This window comes from Propithecus coquereli, unplaced genomic scaffold, assembly GCF_000956105.1.
Source record: "Propithecus coquereli isolate 6110/MARCELLA unplaced genomic scaffold, Pcoq_1.0 Scaffold5, whole genome shotgun sequence".
In the NCBI taxonomy this organism is placed as follows: Eukaryota; Metazoa; Chordata; class Mammalia; order Primates; family Indriidae; genus Propithecus; species Propithecus coquereli.
The window spans coordinates 17,129,549-17,153,156 of NW_012150840.1; the positions used below are offsets into that span (position 1 = coordinate 17,129,549).

The following is a 23,608-nucleotide window of genomic DNA, read 5'->3' on the forward strand; positions in this document are numbered from 1 at the left end:
TTAAAGCAAGAACAGCAACCTTTGAAAACCATGCTCCACGCAAGAGATGATGATGATGTAGTAATAGAGTCTTCTTGAAAACTATAGGCATTACAGTGCGAGGATTACAGGTGTGAGCCACCGCGCCCGGCCTAAAACTTTTAATTTGCAAGTAATTTCAGTTTTACAGAAGAGTTACTAAGATAGTCCAGAGAGTTCTGGTGTACTCTTAACCCAGCTTCCCCTAATGTTATGCAATAATAGTACACTTATCAAAACTAAGAAATTAATGTTGGTATAGTATTGTTAAACTACATTTATTCATATTTCTGCAGTTTTTCCACTGATGGATGATTTTTTGTTCCAGGATCTAATCTGGGATACCACATTGTTCTTAGCTGTTATGTTTCCCTGGTCTCCTGCAATATGTGACAGTTTCTTGATCTTTCTTTGTCTTTCATGACCTTGACACTTTTGAAGAGTAGAGATCAGGTATGTTGTAGATTTCCCTCAATTTTAGTTTGTCTGATGTTTCCCATGATTAGACAGAAGTTACAGATTTAGGGAGAGAGTATCATAGAGGCGATGAGCCCTTCTCATCTCATCATATCAGAAGATTCTGTCTGCCAAGTTTGTTCACTATAAAGTTATGTTTCCCTTTTCATATTCTGCTCATTAGAAGTGAGTTACTAAGTCCAGCTCACATTTAAGGAGAAGACGAAGTAAACTTCACTTCCCAAAGGGAAGAATATCGAAGAGTTTATGGACCTATACTGATAAATATATTGGGAAGATATTAATAGTTTGAAGCTATGCAAACATCTTGTTTCTCCTTGGAGTTTTGCCCGCTCATTTTACCATTCATCTTTCTTCTGTTTCCCTCATTCCTTCTATGTTTAATAGGAGCTTTTCTGTAAGGAACTTTTCTATATTTAATTGTCCCTTCTCCCCCATTTTTTAAAATCTATTCAGTCGGCCAGGCGCGGTGGCTCACGCCTGTAATCCTAGCACTCTGGGAGGCCGAGGCGGGCGGATTGTTTGAGCTCAGGAGTTCGAGACCAGCCTGAGCAAGAACAAGACCCCATCTCTACCAAAAATAGAAAGAAATTAATTGGACAACTAAAAATATATAGAAAAAATTAGCCGGGCATGGTGGCGCATGCCTGTAGTCCCAGCTACTTGGTAGGCTGAGGCAGGAGGATCGCTTGAGCCCAGGAGTGTGAGGTTGCTGTGAGCTGGGCTGACGCCACGGCACTCTAGCCGGGGCAACACAGTGAGACTCTGTCTCAAAAAAAAAAAAAAAAAAAAATGTGGTACACATCACAGGCAAGCTGCTAAAGAGATTACAAAGACAATTCTCACCCTTTTAGATGGCCAGACATATGTAATCCTTTACATACATGTTAATTATCTGTATCGAAAGGAAACATAAAACATATCTTGACAACAAGCAGGAAGTTACCACTTGGAGCCAGAAACTTAGGCTAAATTCCCACAGAGAAGGGGAGACAGGGCCCCTCCTCCTCGATACTCACATTTCAAAGTGATGGCCCAAAGACCCCCCAAAGAGAGATGGTTCTGGGGTATAAAATGGCAACAAGTTTATTCAGCTTTTTAAAAGATTAACATCTCAAAAGCACAGAAAAAGGATTTACAATGACAAGTTCTCTAAAGGAAGTGTTTTAACAAAAAAGTGCGGGAAAGTTCTCTTTCCCTTTTGGCATCATAGAAAAATTTAAAAAAAAAATTTGTTTAGATTTGTACATATCCTTACAAACAACATGGCTTATAAAAGTACCACTGACTATGAAATAGTGTTGGGTTTGCTTACAAGGCTCTTGAAGGTGGTACCTTCCAGACCTTTATAAAATGAAATTTAGGTTAGAGTCTACCTACCCACGACTGGATTTCTCAAGAGAAATTATAAAATACTTCTTGTTGCTTGAATGACTCCAGTTCCCCTCTAGTTTTACAGACTTAACTGCTTTTTCTTCTCCTGGTCTCACTTCTTAATCCTAAAAACCACTGTAGGACTAACGCAATCCAGAATGGCAGTGGTGTACCTTGTCTAGTTCCCTACACCTGAATGATGAGTAAAAGGAATGTTTCTTTTTTCTTTTTTCTACTGATATAAGGAAAAGGGGCTCAAATGAACACTCACGACAAGTGTTAATATTTGATGATGAACCTAATTTTTTCCCAAATTGGAATAAGATTTTATTGGAAACCATTCTAACACCGTACCATTGTATTTGCCTGGCTCATGATTATGCAAAAACCAAAATGTAAATGATTAAGACCATGATGATTTACATGTATTGTGAATGGTTTTGTTCAAAAGCACTTTAGCATTAAGCAAACAGTGGTTTGGTGACAAAGCATAGTAAGCGACATCGTTTCCCAGCTTGATGGTGTCACTGCTCTTGTTTTCAACTCCATTATAATTAACAAAAAGTATCTGCAGAACATAGAGGAAATAATTGTGTACTATAGAAGAACTATATTTTGAAAAATTATTTTTAGCCATTTAATATAAATACCAGTTATTTTTTTAAAAGGTTTATGGTTTTAAATGGTTTAAATGGGAATAGCTTTAAATAAGTTGGCACTAGAACTGTCTTATATCGCTGAAATAAGCATGAAATGAGTCATAATTCAATTAAGGTTGTTTACCATACATTTACTTCTCTATCCAAAATTGTAGGAAAATCAAGCTGTATCATTTGCCAGCCACATACTGCTGGCAAATTGATTGGAGTTTGCCAATCATTTTGGAATATGATTGATTAGAAAAGAAGCTGCAATATGTAATTGTCTAATAATGACATTAAAACTTCTTGAATTTAGCTTTTAGAAGAGAAATAATTTGTATTTCTGGGAAAGCAGCTTACTTAAGTGTGTTAGGTTGCATAGTTTCATTGGTTGCTTCTGACAGCCAGACACATATTGACATATAGGACCACTTGTTTTATTCTCCATTTTGAAAAGCCATCAGTACAGTTTTCTGATTCTTAGTGCCTAACATGTGGCAAACACAATATAATCACATGACTCCTACTGTCAATTATGATAATCAGGGCACAACCATTATAGAGAAAATCTGTGAGGGGGAAAGAAAATTCTGATTTCCTGAGTTCTTTTATTGGGATGGAGAGCCTGTGGAAACCACTGGCTGTTCTTTGGTCAGGGAGATGCCAAATAAATCACAGTATAGATGGGTAAGGTGGTCTTGGAGAACAATACTGGTTGAGAGATGCTGGCTAAAGGGAGTTTGCTTGAGTTGCACAGTAGTCAGATCAAACCAAGGGAAAGACCTGGGGTGAAAAAGAAAATACTGTTACTTTTTTATATCTGTTCAATATATCTGATTTGGCTGTTAAACACTTCCTTTAAAGAAAATATTCCTTCACTTGGAATACCAAACTAATTAAAATTCATAGTTAAACTAAAAATTCTGCTAGAACTATTCAATATATAGATTTAATTGTATTAATACTTATGATTTTTCATACACATATTTCTATAAGTGCATTTGGAGAGGAATTCATAATTAGAGAATGATTATAATATTGACATTGACACCTGTTTAGTATATTTTCCTTGAATTTAGAAAGAACATACGTAAGAGGATCACAGACATTAAGCAAGGAAAAGATCTAATTGCTTTTAAGATATCCTCTTTAGCTGTATAGAGAAAAATGTAGAAGTTAATGTGTAAACAAAATGGGGTGATATTGAATATTAGTCTATAGTGTAAGTTTAAAAGCATTAAGACATGGGGTTTTTATATTTTTCAAAAAATCACAAGAAATGGGCACACCAGGCATGTGAACATTGTGGACAGGAAGTCCTCCTCTTGTGGGATGATCATGGTGATTTTATTGCTGCTCGTGGCTATTGTGGTTGTTGCAGTCTGGCCAACCAACTGATGGCAATAAAGAGACGACCAGCTGTGACACCTGCCAATGACGGACAAAAGCCCAGCACCCTTTTTGGTAGCAAAACCTGCTCTCAATAAATTCCCCCAAAGCTGTGGGGAAAAAAAAAAAAAAGCTATTCAGGAGCTATTCAGGAGGCTGAGGTGGCAGGATCACCTAGGAGTTTGAGGCCAGCCAGGGCAACATAGCAAGACTCTGTCTCTTAAAAAAAAAAAAAAAAACCAAAAAAACAAAGAAAGATCAGAAATAAGGCAAGGGAATCTGCTCTTACAATTCTTATTCAACATAGTACCTGAAATTCCAGCCAGTGCAATAAGGCAAGAAAAGGAAATTAAAAGGCATGCCAATTGGAAAGGAAGAAATGAAACTGTCTCTATTTATAGATGACATGATTATCTATATAGAAAATCCCAAGGAATCTATTAATAGTTTAAAAACCTCCAAGAACCAATAGCTTTGGCAAGATTGCAGGATACAAAATAAATATAAAAAAATTGATTGTGTTTATATGTATTAGCAATGAACATAACACCAAAATTAAAAAGGAAATTTCATTTATAATCCAAAAAAAATGGAATACTTAAGTGTAAATCTAATAAAACATGTATAGGACTTATATGATGAAAACTATAAAATGCTGATGAAATAAAGAAGATCTAAATAAATGGAGATACATATTGTATTCATGGATGGGAAGATTCAACAAAATAAAGATGTCAGTTCTCTACAAATTGATCTATAGAGATAATGGTAAAATAAAAATTAGTGACAATACCATATCCTAGTGAGGATGCAGAGAAACTGGGTCATACTTGCTATAATAATACTTGGTACTATTCTGAAAAAGTTTGGCAGTGTCTTAAAAAAAATAAACATGAAACTACCATTTGACTCAATAATTACAACTCCTAGGCATTTATCCAGAGAAGCGAAAACTTACGCTCACACAAAAACCTGTATATGATTGTTCATAGACGTCTTATATATGATTGTTCCTAGACGTCTTATTTGTACTAGCCAAAAACTGAAAACAACCCAGATGTCCTTCAACAGGTGAATGGTTAAACACATTGTGATACAGCCATACCATGATACACTACTCAGTAATAAAAACAAACTGTTAATACACACAGCAACTTGGATTTATCTCTAGAGACTTACGTTGAAGGAAAAAAAGTCAATCCCAAAAGGTTACATACTATATTAGTCCATTTATATGACATTCTTAAAATGAAAAAATTGTAGGAATGAAGAACAGATTTGTAGTTGCCAAGTTTTGTGGGTGGGGGCAACATGAAAGGATCCTTTGGTGAAAGAACTGTTTTCAAACTCCTGACCTCAAGTGATCCTCCTGCCTCAGCCTCCCAGAGTGCTAGGAGTACAGGTGTGAGCCACCATGCCCGGCCATCACTTCCAGGGTTCTGACTTAAACAACTTGGTGAAGCAGCATGTAATTAGATAAGAAACACTAGAAGAGAGCAGGTAGCTTTTGGACATGGTGAGTTTGTGTGGAGATCGTGAGTGTGCACTTACCTAGGTGCAGCACTGACATTTAGGCTAGAGATAGAGAGTTACAAGCTGTCAGTATAAAGGTGGCAACCTAAGTCCCCAAAGTGGAAAAGGTCACCCAGGGACAAAGCGTAGAATGAAATGAAGAAAAGGGTCTAGAATAGAGCCTGGAAAACTCCCAGATTTAAGGGTGGGGAAAAGGAGGAGCTCACAAAGGAGGGATCAGAGAGCCAAAAAGAAAATGAGAATGTGAGGGATCATGGACGCCAAGAGAAGAGCCTACTTCAAGAAGGATGGCAGTTAAGGAAGAAAAGGAGTTTAAAGTGTGCAGTGACTCTGGGAGAAAAGGAGTTAAGGAAGAAAAGGAATCTAAAATTAAGGAAGAAAAGGAGTTTAATGTGTGCAGTGACTCTGGGAGGCCACGGTGGGAGGATCGCTTGAGCTCAGGAGTTCCAGATCAGCCTGAGCAAGAGTGAGACCCCGTCTCTACTAAAAATAGAAAAAATTAGCCAGGCGTGATGGCGTGCACCTGTACGTAGTCCCCGCTACTCGGGAGGCTGAGGCAGAAGGATTGCTTGAGTCCAGGAGTTTGAGGTTGCTGTGAGCTATGATGACGCCATGGCACTCTAGCCTAGGCAACAAAGCAAGACAATCAATCAATCAATAAAGCGTGCAGTGAATCTAATGACATGGTAGTCACTGGTAACAAGAGCAACAATCTCTGCATATCAGATTATCAGATATTTTAAAAATTGATTTTGTAGTTATCAAGCTATAGAGAACTGGCACCCTCATATGTTCTTGGTAGAAATGTAAGCGAGCACCACATATTTGCTAAGCAATTTAGGAATACCTACCAAACATAAAATGTACATAACCTTAGACCCAGAAATTCTTTCATGTATTTATTCAACAGAAATATTGGTACAAATGTGCAAAGTAAGTACAAGAATGTTCAAAGCAGCCCTTACTGCAAAATTTGGAACAAAGGGAAGGAACTATATGTCTATCAAGTGGAAACAGAGTAAAGAAATTTAATTAAAGAAATGTGTCCTGTCCAGTATACCTATGCACCTGCTCATAAATGAAATAGCTATGATTGTACTAATATAGAATGGCATCTGTGATACAGTAAGCAAAAAAGCAGTGTGTGTAGTGCCCATGTTTCTAACACTGTGTATATAGGAATAGATAGGCATACATGTTATAATGTAATGACAATATAATATGTTTGTAAATTCATAGATAAAAAGACAGAAATGTAAAAAACATTAGAGGTAAAATCTATAAAATAGGATTTGAGAGGCAAAGGAGGGCTTTTACTTTTCTACTAGTTGAATTTTTTTACAAAATTATGTTATTTTTATCAATAAAAAGAATCTGAAAGGATAAAAGAAAACAGCATCTGCTAAGACAAGAATGTGGGAGAAATTAGAATGGCCAGCTGTCTGACACCTTACCTTTTCTGAGACAAGTTCTTGACATAGGCTTTGCTGACAAAATCTGTTGGTTGAAACTTTGGGCAAGATGCTGTGTCTTTGAAATGCACAGAGAAAAACAGTTTATTCAGAAGCAGCAGCGCTTCTGGGGTGGCCATGTTTCTTGCTGTGCACATGTTTAGGGCTGCATAGAACACTCCCTCCAACCACTTGATGTTGAGGGTGATTCCCCCTACACATCAATGAGAAGGTAAATAGCAGTTAGCACCACCAAAAATGAGTTGCAGGGAACCTAGAACAAACTCCAGTGAACAGCCACCTTTTTTCTAAGACAGGTTGGTATTAATAATATGAACCATGAGATAAGCAAATACTCCTCCTTCCTAGGCCAAGAGTCCTATTTCTGCCCTTTATAACCCAGGTTTTGACCATCCCAAAGGAGGACAGATACAACTAGTGTAGACATTGCTAATGGCAGAAGTGTCTCTAGAGTGGTTGTTGATAAGAAGAAGGAACTGGGGAAAACTGCAAGATTAGAACAGGGAAAAGCCATTTAAGTCCCAGACATTGCATCCTCCTGTTTAAATAAGCTATCTTTGGTTGTTTCCAGTTTGTCCTTAAACGGTCTAAATAATCAAGCTTCTCAGCTCTCCCTAATAAAGGCTGCTTTTTACCACCAAACACTGTTTCAGTACAAAACCTAAAATAACTGAGAATATATCTAGGGTGCCCCCCGCCGCCCCCAACACAGACTGGGATTTAATAAGATAGCAACAGGCCAAAGGGAAGGTAATTTTCCAAAGAATGCCAGACATACGCTGACCCATTACCAGCAGGACTGTAGGGGCAGGTAGCCTGAAGAATCACAGGATCTTGGAGAGCAGCTGCAACTTCCTTATTGGCCCCCCAGATGTTAACATAGTCTTCAACACACTCATATCGAGGTCGCAAGATATTGGTGTGATTCAGTAGTAGTTTCAACCTGGAAGTAAAGCCACTAAGACAAGGATTACAGTGCTAGGACTAGAGTGAACGACTACATAATCCATTGTATTTACATCCAACTCCAGCAACAGACTCCCTGCACAGCACTACTCAGAGGCAAATGCAGGTCTGGGTCTGCACTGAGGGCACTAATTAGTTGGCTTGTTCCATCCACCTAACAAATACTTACTTATGAACTGTTATCATGTGCTAGGCATGGGGCTAGATACAAGGGGTACAGAAATAATATTTGACACATAACTTTTAGTAACTTTTCATGTTGTTGACTAGTGGTTTTCCTTTTCATTGATGCACAAGGAGAATATTAATACTATTCAGTATTGAAGTAGTGGGAGGTAAAGTTCTGTTGTAGTTCTAAACATTTGTACAGCAAAGAAAATGTCCAACCGACAAGTGCTGTTTGTGGGTAAGTGAGGAAGATACAATTAGAAACGAAATGTTGACTGGGTCCTTCTACACATAAAGCTGCTTCCTCCTTGCTACTGGGAATAACCAACTCCAAGAGGGAGGGGCTACAGTGGAGGTAGGAGGCAGAATTTAGAGATGCGTAGACAGAGCAGTTCTGCCAGTTCTGTTGTTCTTACCCTAACAGGATACCTGGGTAGTGGGGTGGCAGCTACAAAGCTGTACACGATGCAGGTCTTCTCAAGGCTGGTTTGAATTTCTAAGCAGATATGGGACAGCTGAGATGGCAAGCAGCAGAGGAATATCACATTGGCCCAACTTGCCAGATGAGAGTTATGGTAAAAGCACTGGATCCCCAGTTTCTGGAACTCATCTGAAAAGGATAAAGGAGGATAGAAAGCACAGTACAAAGGAGGTTGACCTGAACATTAACTATGGGGAGATTTATCTTGGTAAATCAACCCAAGGCTTGTTGCCACACAAATCAAAGGATAATCCCACGCTTTTTTTTTTTTTTTTTTGGGACTTGATTTCATTCTGTTGCCCGGGCTAAAGTGCAGAATCATCATAGCTCACTGCAACCTCAGACTCCTGGGCTCAAGCAATCCTCCTGCCTCAGCCTCCCGAGTAGCTGGGACTACAGGTGTGTGCCATCACACCCAGCTAATTTTTCCATTTTTTTTTTTTTTAGAGATGGGGTCTCACTGTGTTGCCCAGGCTGGTCTCAAACTCTTTGCCTCAAGTGATTCTCTCACCTTGTTCTCCCAAAGTGCTAGTATTACAGGCATGAGCCACCACACCCAGCCTATCCCCATTTTATAAATGAGGAAACTGAGGCTTCAAGAAGCTACGTGGCTTGCCCAAAGTTACACAGCTCACTGGCTTGAGTTGGGGAAAGGACTAGGAGAGTGGAAGAGTAGAGCAGAGAGTAGGAGGAGTCTGGAAATATTTTAACAGTTTCTGTAAAGTATATATAACTTAATGTTAATAGAATATTTATAAATGGAGAGAGAAATGTGTAGTTGCATAAAAACACTGGTAGTTAATCATTTGATGGTACTTATTGCAACATGGATTTTCAAAAGTAAGAATTTAAAATGTACACTCACATCTGGTGTTATGTTTTAAGTGTTATTGGAAAACAGAATATGACAGACATTGGAGAGGTGAATTCTTATCTTAACCATCAAGAGTACATGACAAGTGTGAAGCAGAAGTTATCTGGATACTCATAAACCTGAAAGATGGATAGGACAAAGACAAAATTTAGAGAACAGGGACATCTATCATTCTTTCACATGTTGTTCTCGTTCTTTTCATGTGCATAGGAGCTGATGCTGAGCATTTTGAATTCTTGTTTCCTTACACAACATGTAGTGACATTTTAAAACTATAATTTTATTACTGACAAACATATTGCTTCCCAAAGAATATATGTACTTTATTGAAATATCATGTATGTTAGTCCTGTTGATGGGATCAAAAAATATGCTTTGAGTAGTAATATGTCTTTTAAGTTTACTAAATATAGAAAGAACACATAAATCAGTAAGAAAAATACAGGCACTCCAACAGGAAAAATGGACAAAAGCAACTCAAAAAAGATGAAATAGCAATAAACCTATGAAAAACATTCAATTTTTCTAGTGATCAATGAAAGACATATTAGAACAAGAAAAATTTTAAAAGCATATTAAAATGGTGATGTTAAGAATGATTCCCAGCACTGACAAGGGTGTAGTGAAATGGGAAGGGTTTTTTTGTTTGTTTTTTGGTTTTTTTTTTGAGACAAGGTCTCGCTCTGTCACCCAGGCTGGAGTGCAGTGGCACAATCACAGCTCACTGCAACCTCCAACTCCTGGGTTCAAGTGATCCTCCTGCCTCAGCCTCCCAAGTAGCTAGGATTATAGACATGTACCACTATACCTGGCTAATTTTTCTATTTTTTGTAGAGAAGGGGTCTTGCTGTGTTGCCTAGGCTGGTCTTGAATTCCTGGCCTCAAGTGATCAATCTGCCTCAGCCTTTCAAAGTGCTAAGTGCTAGGATTATAGGCATGAGCCACTGTGCCTGGCCTATTAGAAGTTTCTTTAAAAATCAAACATATATATACCACATTACCCAGTCATTTCACTGCTAGGTATATACCCAAGAAAAATGAAAGCAGTTACCCACGTGAACACTTCTATAAAATATTCATAGCAGCTTTATTTGTAATAGTCAAAAGCTGGAAACAACCTGAATCAACAGGTAAATAGATAAACTGTGGAATAATCATGCAATGAAATACTACTCAGAAATAAAAAGGATATTGTACATTAAACAAGTTGGATATATCTCAAACTAATTATGCAGACTGAAAGGCTCAAAGAAGTGCAAATTGTATGACTCTGTTTATAGAAAATTCTAGAAAATGCAAACTAATCTATGGTGACAGAAATCAGATCATTGGTTCCTGGGTGGAGAGCTGCAGGGAGGTAGAGATAGGGATTACCAAGGGCAAGAAGCAACTTTTGGGAGTGATGGATATGTTCTTTACCTTGATTGTACTGATAGTTTCACAGGTATACACGTGTCAAAACATCAAATTGTATACTTTAACTATGTCCCAATTTATTGTATACAAATAATATTTTAATAAAGCTGTACTATTCTTTGACCCAGTAATTTTATTTTGAAAATTATATACAAGGAAGTTCAATTAAATAGGGCATAGTTATATAAATTATGGTATATCTATACTTTGGAATACTGTACAACCTTAAAATAGTTTTTTTTACATTAAAATTAATCTCTTACTGATATAATTTTAAATTGTGAGAAGAAAACAGAGAAAGGGAGAGTGTTGCTGGGTTTCTGGCGCTCCTAGCTGGGCACATGCTGCTCAGTCTGCAAGCCCAGACACCAGGCGCAGCAAACACACCCCTTCTAGGGAGCCACAGGGGGGTGCTCTCAAAGCCTGCTGGGGTCACATTGTGCCTGTGGGACAATGGAGGGGCTTTAAAATCATTATTTTGAAGAATATTAAATGATATATGGGAATATGCTCATGATATGTTAAGTGAAAAAAGCAGAATATAAACAATTATGTATAGTAACAATTACTGATATGAGAGGAAAAATTGGGAAGGAAATAGTTATATTCTTGCTTATAAAGTAATTTTCTAAATTTTCAACAATAGGCATTATATTATTTATTTATTTATTTTATTTATTTATTTATTTTTTGAGACAGAGTCTCACTGTGTTGCCCAGGCTAGAGTGCCGTGACATCATCCTCGCTCACAGCAACCTCAAACTCCTGGGCTCAAGCGATCCTCCTGCCTCAGCCTCCCGAGTAGCTGGGACTACAGGCATGCGCCACCTGCCCGGCTAATTTTTTCTATATATTTTTAGTTGTCCAATTAATTTCTTTCTATTTTTAGTAGAGACGGGGTTGAAAAAAGATAATTGGTATGATTGGAATCTTTCTGCCCGCCTCGGCCTCCCAGAGAGCTAGGATTATAGGCATGAGCCACCGCGCCCGGCCTATTATTTTATATTTTTATTATTGAAGTATAATTTACATACAGTGCAACACACAGATCTGAAGTATATAATCAGTTTCGACAAACACGTACTGCCATGTAACCCATACTTCTCTTAAGATATAGAGCATTTCCATCTCCCCGGAAAGTTCTTTCAGGACTTTCTCAGTCTGTCTCCCCAGAAGCAATCATTGTTCTGATTTCTATCACCATGGATTATTAAATGGAATCATTATAAAACCTTTTAAAATTCAGTAAATGTTATATTTAAAAATATAAGGCCAAATGCAAATATTTGGAACTGTTTAACACCCACCCGACTCTAACTGGTTCAGTTAGAAGATCTGAACTCTGTATGGAAAGCTTCCCTGTATCAAAGACCCAAAAAGATAATTCACCACCAAGGGCAGAGAGAGGAGAGATGGATATAAAACATATAAGTAGAGAAGACAAGTTGTTTCCAGGAACAAGCTAGAAAGCTATCTTTCTAGCTTTTCTTAAGGCTAGCAAGCTGAGAAGTCAGCTTGCTATATACCAGGACTGCTCTTTAAAGAGATCCTTTCAAGACGATTTCATCAACACCTAAACAGCACAAGCCCCCTTTCCGCCACACACTGCTCCTCACCCAGGGCCTCTGGCCTCCTAGTGGAGATCCGCAGGCTCTCAGCAGGGATGGGGACAAGCTGCAGCAGTGTTCCAGCCAGCTGCTTCCCTAGGTGGCCACCTCCAGTGATGCCCACCTTTAACTCTGTATTGTCAAGAATGGCTAAATGAAGTGGTCCAACTGAGAGATAGCTGGAACTTTGATTCTCATGTAATGATTCTCTGGAGAGAAACAGACAGATACGTAAATACATGTACACATTATAGCTCTTCTTAACTGTCAGCCTCTGGCATTTTCTGCTTTAACTTTCTCACGTGGAAGCCTGGTGGCACCTAAAATACTTCAGGGAGGAGGCATTTCAACTTCATGCCATTTATCCAGCCTTCCTAGGGAATGAAATGTTCTTCCTGAATGAATTTTCCAAAAACAAAAGGATAACCCTTTTCAAGGGACCAAAATTTGTTTAAAACATTTAAAAAAAATTTTTAAGATTTTTCTTTTTTTGTAGACAGCATCTCCCTGCGTCACCCTGGGTAGAGTGCAATAGTGTGATCATAGCTCACAGCAACCTCAAACTCCTGTGCTCAATTGATCCTCCTGCCTCAGCCTCCTGAGTATCTGGGACTACAGGCCCAAGCCATCACACAGGCTAATGTTTTTCTATTTTCAGTAGAGACAGGGTCTTCCTCTTATTGGCTGGTCTTGAACCCCTGACGTCAAGCAGTCCTCCCACCTTCACCAACCAGAGTGCTAGGATTACAGGCGTGAGCCACCACACCCAGCCAACATTTTAAAATTTTTGTTACATGTATTATGCATTTCCCTGCCTTCTTAAACACAAGGTCTGAATATTTAATCATTTTGTTGACTCAGAACCATCATTTATGAACAGCCACTCTTACACATTGTACTGTAATGCATAATACATTGTGAGCCAGTTCCCTCATTTTTTGTTTTCTGTGCAGACAGCTGTCAATTTTTTCTTATGGTAAAAAAACATAATATAAAATTTACCATCTAAAACATTTTTAAGTGTACAGTACAACAGGGTTAACTATATGCACATTGTTGTGCAATGGATCTCTAAAACCATTTCATCTTGCAAAAATGAAACTCTATACCCATTGAACAATTCCTCTTTTCCCTCTCATCCAGCCCCTGGAAACTATCATTCTACTTTCTGTTTGGCTACATTAGATACCTTATATAAGTGGAATCATGCAGTATTTGTCTTTTTGTGAGAACTACATAAATGCTTATTCACTTAGCATAATGTCCTTAAGCTTTATCCATATGAATTTTTGGATTTTTTAAAATTTCTACAAAAAATGCTATTGGGATTTTGATAATGATTGCATTGAATCTGTAGATCACTTTGGGTAGAATGGACATTTTAACACAATTAAGTCTTCTAATCCATGAACATGGAATGTCTTTCCGTTTATTTTTATTTTCCTTAATTCTTTCAGCAATGTTTTGTAGTTTTTAGTGTACAAGTGTTTCATCCCCTTGGTTAAGTTTATTACTATTTTATTCTGTCATAAATAGGATCGTTTCCTCAATTTCCTTTTTAGATTGTTCATTGATCGTATACAGAAATGCAACTAATTTTTGTATGTTGATTTTGTATCCTGCAACTTTGCTGAATTAGTTAGTAGTTCTAACAGTTTTTGTGGAATTGTTAGGGATTTCTACGTATATGATGTCATCTGTGAACAGAGATCACTCTATTTTTTCCTTTCCAATTTAGATGTCTTTTATTTCTTTTTCTTACCTAACTTGGTCTGGTTAGGACTTCTAGTACTATCATGAATACAAGTGGTGTAAGTGGGCATCCTTGCCTTGTTTCTGACCTTAGAAGAAAAGTTTTCAGCTTTTCACCATTGAGTAAGATGTTAGCTGTGGGCTTTTCATATAGGACCATTGTTATGTTGAGGCAATTTCTCTCTATTCCTAGTTTAGTGTTTTTATCATGAAAAGTTGTTGAATTTTGTCACATTCTTTTTCTGCATCAATCGAAATGATCATGTGATTTCTGTCTTTCATTCTAGTAATACAGTATATTATATTGATTTTGTATTTGAATCATCCTTGCATTCCAGAAATAAATTCCACTTGGTTATAATCCTTTTAGTGTAAGTAATCCTTTTAGTGTGCTGTTGAATTCAATTTGCTAGTATTTTGTTGAGGATTTTTGCATCAAGAGTATTGTTCTATAGTTTTCTTGTTGTATCTTTGTCTAGGTAAGGGTTTGTCAATTTTGTTGATCTTTTCAAAACATCAGCTCTTAGTTTTGATTTTTTTCTATTGGTTTTATATTCTCTGGTTTGTTTATGTCTGCTCTATTTACTTCCTTTTGCTTACTTTGGGTGTAGTTTGTCCTTCTTTCTCTAGTTTCTTGAAGTATAAAGTTAGGTTATTCATTTGAGATCTTTCTTTTATTTTAAAGTAGGCATTTACCCCTATAAACTGTGCTCTTAGTACTGCTTTTGCTGCATCCCATAACTTTTGGTATGTTGTATTTTCATTTGTCTCAAGATATTTTAAATTTTTTCTTGTGATTTCTTCTTTGATCCATTGGCTGTTCAAGAATGTGTTAATTTCCACGTATTTGTGAATTTTCCAATTTTCTTTTTGCTATCCATTTCTAGTTTCATTTCATTGTAGTTGAAAAAAGATAATTGGTATGATTGGAATCTTCTTAAATTTGTTAAGACTTGTTTTGTGGCCTAACATGTGATCTATCCTAGAGAATGTTCCATGTGCACTTGAAAAGAACGTATATTCTGCTTCTGTTGGGTGGAGTGTTCTGGATTTGTCTGTTAGGTTCCAACTGGTCTATTGTGTTGTTCAAGTCCTCTGTTTCTTTATTGACCTTCTGTGTGATTGTTCTATTTATTATTGAAAGTGGGATAATAAAATCTACTATTATTGTGTACTTTCAACTCTGTAAATATTTGCTTAATATATTTGGCTGCTCTGAGGTTAAGTACATATACAATTGTTATATCTTCCCAGTGAATTGATCTTTTTATCATTATATGATGTCATTCTTTGTCACTCAGGACAGTTTTTGATTTAGTCTATTCTGTCCAATATGAGTATGGCCAACCCTGTTTTCTTTTAGTTACCATTTGCATGGAATATTTTTTTCTATTTTTTCACTTCCAGTCTATGTGTGTCCTTACATCTAAAGTAAGTCACTTGTAGACAGCATATAGGTTGGATCTTGTTTTATTCTTTTTAATCCATTCACCCACTCTGCGTCTTTCGATTGAGGAGTTTAATCCATTTACATTTAAAGTAATTACTGATAGGGAAGGACTTACTATTGCTATTTTGTTAATTGTTTTCTGTATGTCTTGTTATTTTGTTCCTCTTTTGCTGCCTTCCTTTGTGTTTCATTTGATTTTTTTGTAATGACATGCTTTGATTCCTTTATTTTCTTTTGTGTATCTTTGGTTGGTATTTTCTTTGTGGCTATCATAGGAAATTACATAAAAATCTTATAACGACCTATTTTAAACTGGTAAGAGGTTAACTCCAATCACATGCAGAAACTCTACTTCTTTATCTTCCTCCACCCCTTTTTGTTATTGATCTCGCAAATTATATCTTTTACATTTTGTATCCATTAACATAGTTTTATAATAATAGTTGCTTTTTAAGCTTTTATCTTTTAAATCCTACACCAGAATTAAAAATTATTTATGCACCACCCATTACAATATTACAGTACTATGTATATGCCTATATATTCATCTTAACCAAAGAGCCTTATATTTTTGTATACTTTTGTGTTGCCATCTAGCATTTTTCATTTCAATTTAAGGACTCCCATTAGCATTTCCTGTAAGGCAAGTCCAGTGGTGATGAACTCTCTCAGCTTTTGTTTATTTGGGAAGGTCTTGATTTCTCCTTGATTTTTTATTAGAGACAAGGTCTTGCTGTTGCCCAGGCTGGAATGCAATGGCATGGTCATAGCTCACTGCAGCCTAAAACTCCTGGCCTCAAGCATCTCTTTGACTTTTGAAGGACTTTTTTAGCAGATATAGTATTCTTGTGGTTTTTTTTTTTTCTTTTAGCACTTATGTGAATGTATCAAACCACTCCCTCCTGGCCTACAATGTTTCCGCTGAGAAACCCACATAATCTTATGGAAACTCCTTTGTAACAAGTTTCTTTGTTCTTGGTCCTTTCAATATTCGGTCTTTGACTTTTGATGGCTTGATCATAATGCATCTTTGTGTGTTGCTCTTTTATGTTCATCCAAGTTAGTGTCCTTTGAGCATCTTGAATTTGGATATTCATTTCCTTCCTCAGATTTGGGAAGTTTGGGGCCATTATTTCTTCAAATAGGCTCTCTGAACTTTTTCCCTTCTCTTCTCCTTCTGAGATTCTCAGAATTGTATATTGGCCCACTTCATGGTGTCCCATAAGTCCCTTAGACGTCCTCACTTTATTCCTTTTCTTATTTTTATTTTTATTCTGAGACAGAGTCTTACTCTTGTCACCCCAGCTAGAGTGCAGTGTCATCATCATAGCTCACTGCAACCTCAAGCTCTGGGGCTCAAGTGATTCTGTTTTTTGTAGAGATGGGATCTCACTCTTGCTCAGGCTGGTCTCGAACTCTTGACTTCAAGTGATCCTCCGACCTTGGCCTTCCAGAGTGCTAGGATTACAGTATATGAGCCACTATGCCTGGTCTTTATTCCTTTTCCTTTTTGCTGACTCAGTAATTTCAAGTGACCCATCTTCCAGTTCGCTGATTCTTTCTTTTGCTTGATCAAGTCTGATGTTCAACTGCTCTGGTGAATTTTTTTCAATTCAGTTATTGTGTTCCTCAGCCCCAGAATTTGTTTGGGTTTTTTTTAATAGTTTCTCTTTGTTGATATTCTCCTTTTGTTCACATGTTGTATTCCTGATTTCATTTAGTTGTTTATCTATGTTCTCTTGTAGCTCATGGAACTTAAGATTATTTTGAATTCTTTATTAGGTAACTCATAGATCTCTGTTTCTTTAGGATTGGTTTCTGGAGATTTAGTTTGTTCCTGTGATTAGGCCATATTTTGTTGTTTCATCAAATGCCTTATCTTTTGTTGGAATTTGGGCATTTGAAAAAAGTTGCCACCTCTCCCAATCTTTACAGACTGGCTTCACGCAGGGGAAGACCCTTACCTATAAGCTCAGCTAGAGATTCTGGTGACCTCTCAGATCTTTTCTGAGAATGTCTTTAGGCTTGGGTTTGTAATTCTCCAATTAGAGAGGTTTGCCTGTTTGTTTTGCAGGAGCTCATAATTTCTTGCTCTTCTGGTGCCTACCTGCATTACTGCAGGTTTTCTATGCTGCAACAAGCTACTGAGCTTTCCTTTGTTCTCATCCAAAATATGTTGGTTCCCTCCAAGTCATGTGAGACAGAAGCCAATCCCTCAGGAAGCCCCTGAAAAGCTGGAATATTGGACATACATTCCACTTTCTTCTTTCCCTCTAAGGGAGAAGCCACAAATTAGGCATTTTCTTCTGATTACATCGAGTTGTGCTGACTTGAGGAAAGGGCTGTCTCAGGTGAAGTGCAATGTCTTTTCTGACCCCTTTCAATGCAGCTGTTCTTGGCTTTGTACTTGCCTGGGGTACTGTAACTTCTTAGCTGGTTTCCGAAGTTCTTGTAAGAGCTTTCTGGACTATACATTGTTGTTAAGTTAGTGTCTCTGTGGGGTTACAAGATCTGCAGCTTTCTATTCCTCCACCTTGCTGACATCACTCTCAGCTGTCAATTTTCATTGCTATTGCACTCCTCTCCTACCATATGCCTACTCTTTCTAGTTTGCTATTTCAGTTCTGTACAGACCTGGGAAACCAGATAACTTAGTTTTTAAATAATGTCATGATTTATAAAAGTAAATAGTTTATAAAACAATACATACCTGAGAAACTGAGGGATTTGAAACCATTTTTTCTAGAGATTCACTTACTCTTTTGGTCCTGGATGTGTTTTCTTGGCGCAAGATTAACAAAGTCAGACCTCTGAATACATAAGGTATTACTTTTGTTGTTATAAGACAAACATATTTGTTTCGTATTTCTGTAAAAACTAGTCTTAAAGCTCTGGATTTTCCATGTGAGCATCACATTCTATTTAAGGCTTGTCTCCTAGTTGAAGGAAGAGTACTTTCCCTTAGTGCCTGATGGTTCCAAACATAAAATGCCTCCTGTAAGTTTCATATGCCCCCCCCCAATCTTGGGTACGACCCATAGGTTTATGCATTCTTATCAGTAAGCTAATCAGCAAACTCAATGAAGCAGCCTGCCTCCTTGGGTATGTGCTATACCTATAAACACATTCAATTCAGATCTGGTTCCACCATCCAGGAATTAATCTAACTTCAGAGAAAAGTAATCTGAGAGGTAGAGTGAGGATGTGATTGATGCTCCCAGAGTGACCTGAAGTTACAGAATCCAGGAGCCTAATTCTAGTTACCTGGTTCAAATACTCCCATTTAAGTGTCTGAAGCTACATTGTATAAAGATGCCAGAAACCAGGACTGGACTGAGAGTTTCTCTGCAAATATTCCTGGTTTCAAGCAAGTCACCTGGCTATAGGGCCTGCAAAGTGCCAGGTAGCTTTCCTGTGAGGAAGCATTCCATTAGCTCCATTTCAAAAGGAAGTACTGACCCCGTTTGCATTCCTCACCAATAGACAAGGAATGGCTAGTAATTAGCAGCTGTGGAAGATAAGCTGGTGGTGATAATGAGTGAATGAATGGATGAATGATCATTTAACCAATCCATCTACTAATTCATGCTTTATTATGTAACCACAGCTAGGAGGCCCTTGTATGGATATTCCTGGTCCTTTCAGACCAGGAGTGACGGACTCTAGGTTGGAAAAGATAGGAAGACAATCCCCCTACCAAACTCATCCTCCAATACAAAAAGTTTAAGTCACTTGAATTCTCAGTGGTGAGATTCCTGTCCATCTTCCTGAACTTGGAGACCTAGCTTACCTCAAATTGCATAACAGTTTGCAGAAGAAGGTTGCATGGGCACAGGCATTGATCATCAGTCCCCGAAAACGGCCCTGCAAATACAGCAAAATACTATCTTCCTGTGGAATCCCATACTCAAACTGCAGGGACTCAAGGTCCTCTAGCAGGTCCATTTTCAAGCCACCATCTCCTGCAGTGACAGATACGCATCAATTTGGTCCCCTGTCCTGGAAAAGAGGGGTCTACAAAGGAGGGCATGTGTATGATGGTGTGTGCACCCCATTCACAAGCACTCACGATGGTGAGCTTCAGCAGCTCTTTCCTCCCAGATTCTCAACTCGTTCATTTCTCTGAGTGTGGGTCCTTGACTCCTGGATTCACTGACTGCCCAGGAATCCTGGATGCATGAAAAATCTGAACAGAAACCCAAAGTCACGTTTCTCCACATAGGCTACAGGCACTTTTTTCAGCAGAGGACTTTACATTAGCAATAGGTTTCACAGGTGTTCTTGGGCCAGGACCCTCTCCCTTCTATCCCTCCTATGTTTTGGAAGTAAGCCTGAACACACAGGAACACATTTTGAAGAAATTCTTCCCTTTCACTAAATTCTGTTTCCCACAGGATAAAAAAGAGCCCAAACTAAATATCACTGGTCCCCTATGTAGGGCAGGAACATCTAGATTTTAAAAATAAACCCAGAGATACATAAACTCATCTACATACATCTATCACCAAACAGAGAAGATCGGCCCTACTGCTCCATACTTCTGATCCTGGAGGGTAAGAACCACATTTCTAAGGAGAATTACCCAAGAAATTTGCCATTATGACTCCTTAGCTACCAGATTACTTCAGTCTCTGAGTCTTAAAGGGGAAAGCCCCACTTAGAGGTTTTCCTGATCTGAACATGAGGACACGAGTACCTTGCATTACTTACATGAGTACTATACCAGGGAAGTATGGGACCTTCCCAGCAGAAGATTCTGGATTTCTAGTTTTTTTACAGACTGGAATGTCATACAGATCTTAGTAGCACTAATTGAGTTATTTTTCTAACCCATTCTTGTTGTGTTCAAAGAAATCAACAAAATTTTGAGGAGAAATTCACTTAACATAAAATTAGTCATTTTAAGGTGAGTAATTCAGTGGTACATTCACAGTGTTGTACAATCACTACCTCTGTGTAGTTCCAAAACATTTTCATACCCCCCAAAAGAAACCCCACACCCCTTAAGCAGTTACTCCCCATCCCTCCCCACCATCGATCTGCTATCTATATGGATTTACCTAGTCCAGATATTTCATATAAATGGAATCACAAAATATGTGACCTTTTGTGTCTGGTTTCTCTAATCCCTCTTAAAGGAAGGCTGTTATGTCATATTTCCAATCTCTTTAAAAGCAAAGTTGATGGGGATGGTGGTTCATGCCAGTAATCCCAGCTACTTGGGAAGCTAAGGTGGGAGGACTGCTCGAGCCCAGGAGTTCGAGGCCAGCTGGGCAACACAGCAAGACCCGGTCTCTAAAATAAATAAATAATGAATGAATGAATGAATGAATGCAAAGTCTCCAACACTTGAAGTGAGAAACATGGAAGTTCTCATCAAATCTAAGGAACACCTCCTTCTACCAAACAGTGGGCCGGTCATCCTAATGTTACAAGTGATGTTTCCTGCCCTGAAGGAAAAAGGAGCTCAAAACCTCCCAGATCAACACGAACAATGCAACACACGTTAGGTTGTACAGACATGAATTCTAGGCCTATCTTTCACTTAGCATTTTCAAAGATGAGGATTCAGTTGCTGTGGCTTTGTAACATGTCAACTTGGCTAGGCTGCACTACATTTTCTAGAATTCCCTTCCCTGTATGTTTCTGGTTAGAGTGGGCCATGGGAGATATTTTTGTGCAAGACTGGGTGAGTAGAAATTAAACAGCAACCAGTTGTGTTTCAGCTTGCAAGGTCGGGACAGACACATTTGTAGTTCGCACATGTTGCTGCTTATCTGCTGGGTACCTTGTTGGTGTGGGACAGCAGTTGGGCCTGTAACTACCACACCTTCCCCTGGATCTTCCTTTAGCTGCTTACTCCTAGGCCAGGTGTTTTTTAGTCCCATGACAAAGGTACCAGCTTTTCCTGCAGGATACCCACTTCGTCAAGGTTGGAGGCAGTGAGAACAGACTAGGGTCTTAGTCCATTCTCATGGGCTCTAGCTTGTCCCGGATCTCACTCACTTTATATCTTCCCTTCCCCACTGCATGTAAACTCTATCACCAGATAATGAAGACAGCAACCTTAGAAAGACTATTCATCCAGCTGCCATACTTCAGTAAGGTCAAATCCCTCTAAAAGACTGCATATACAGATAATGTATATATACTCCTAGTGGTTCTGCTTCTCTGCATGAACCCTCACCAATACCTAGTTACCACTGTTTGAAGATGAGCCAATAACTGTAGCACAATGTAGCATATTAAACTCCTGTTTCCTCAACAGCAAGAAAGGAACTAAATATGAGGTTACTAAATATGAGGAATTGCAAAGGAGACTGCAACATGGAGGAGCAAAAGATAGAGTCTGATCCCCTTAAAGCAGGGTTTATCATCATTGGCATTACTAACATCTTGGGCAGGATAATTCTTTGTTGTGGGGGGCTTTCCTGTGCTTCTAGTGGATAAAGGCAGCATCCTTTACTTCTACCCGCTAGATGCTAGCAGCACCCCCAGTGTGGCAATATAAAGTGTCTTCAGACATTGCCAAATGTCTCCTGAGGGGCAAAATTGCCTCCAGTTGAGAACCATATTGCCTTAAAGCATGCAGTATGCCTTTGTATGAACATCTTCTCTTTTCCTTCTACCACATCGCCCATGCCACGGTCACAGGAGTGTAGAATTCTACAAACTTTTAGATTATCGTTCCCTCATTTTATAGATGAAGGTAATGAGTAGAGGGAGAAAGGGACTCACCCGGTACCGCAGAGCTTGTTAGTGGTAGAGCTGGGAAAGGTAATTAGGTCTTGTGTCTCCCCGCTCAGTGCTCTTTCTGTTAACCAAATGGCCCTGCTTTGCCATAGCACTATCATTACTCTATCGCCTGCTATGTGCTGAATGCAGTCACTGAGGGAGACTTGTAGTGGTCCCGAGATATTGACCAATTATTTCATCATTCTGCACAAAACAACCGGGAGGGGAAGGGAAGGCACCAAGGAAGAAACAGCTTTATTAGGAGTCTAGGCATGTCAGGAAAACCCAGTTCAGTCACAAAGAAGAGAGGCAAATAATGGTACAGGGCAAGAAGATAGCATTATAGAATATCCTCTCAAAAAACAAATGTGAAAATAAAACCACCATCTAAATATCCTAACTGAAGTGCTGCTGAGTTTAGCCCAGGTGAGACTTCTGGAAGCTCCTGGTGAAATAAAGAGATTTTACATGAAGGGAGAGCTCTCCAGCATTGCTACATCTGAGCTCCATATAAGGTTATGGGTCTGGGATAGAAGTAGAGGAAAAGCTCAGGGAGATGTCTCATCACCCAAACAGGGTCATCTCAGTGTGCAGGTGAGAGAGGGACCCTAAGTTTTTGGACAGAGAGTGAACTGGGGCAGCAGAGGGATACTGGCTGAAGAAACATAACACCTGGGCAATGTCTGTCATGATGTAGCGGATTCTGTGCAGTCTGGTGTGAGTGTGTCTCCAGCAGGTCCTGGGCAACACTGACACCCTTCCTGAGGCCCCTGGAAGACAGCCATTTTATTTCTGTTCTGACTTTATTCATAGCAGAACTGCCAAAGTCCAGTACCAAGTCCTGGATCATAATTAGATGAGTGGAATGGACTGGCTATCCTAAGACATCTATACCCCATGGTCTAAGAGAGTTTCTTTCTGGAGCAGTGACTTTTCTCAAATCAAGAGAGATCTTACCCAGTATGGACCCAATCTAGAAATCACTCCCACCTTCACATGAGCACCAGGTGGAGAGAATCGTTCTCAGGAGTCAAAGCTTTAGATCTTGGCCCTTAGATCCCTTGGACAAAAGATCAGTCTGAAGCTATCTTGCCCAGGTGCTGGCTTCTGTCAAAAGATGCAGACAGGCACTGCCTGTTGATAATCAGCCCAAGCGATGTGATGCTGATGCTCTCCCAAAGAAGAGCTCTCTCTACTTTCACAGGCAGGAAAAGAAAAACTGAGGCAGGCTTCAGGGTAGTTAATGCCACTTAAT

At 38.7% G+C, this 23,608-nt stretch overlaps 1 protein-coding gene across 1 annotated transcript; it reads right to left on the reverse strand.

Annotated features, from left to right (window-relative positions):
- Positions 1–3,118: 3,118 nt before the first annotated feature.
- Positions 3,119–19,563, reverse strand: NOXRED1 (NADP-dependent oxidoreductase domain containing 1). The gene is made up of 6 exons (XM_012656136.1): positions 19,409–19,563; positions 12,426–12,625; positions 8,468–8,648; positions 7,696–7,847; positions 6,887–7,097; positions 3,119–3,293 (listed from the first exon to the last, which is right to left on the reverse strand). The coding sequence occupies exons 1-6, from the start codon at positions 19,561–19,563 to the stop codon at positions 3,119–3,121; spliced, it is 1,074 nt and encodes a 357-aa protein (XP_012511590.1).
- Between the last annotated feature and the right edge of the window lie 4,045 nt (positions 19,564–23,608).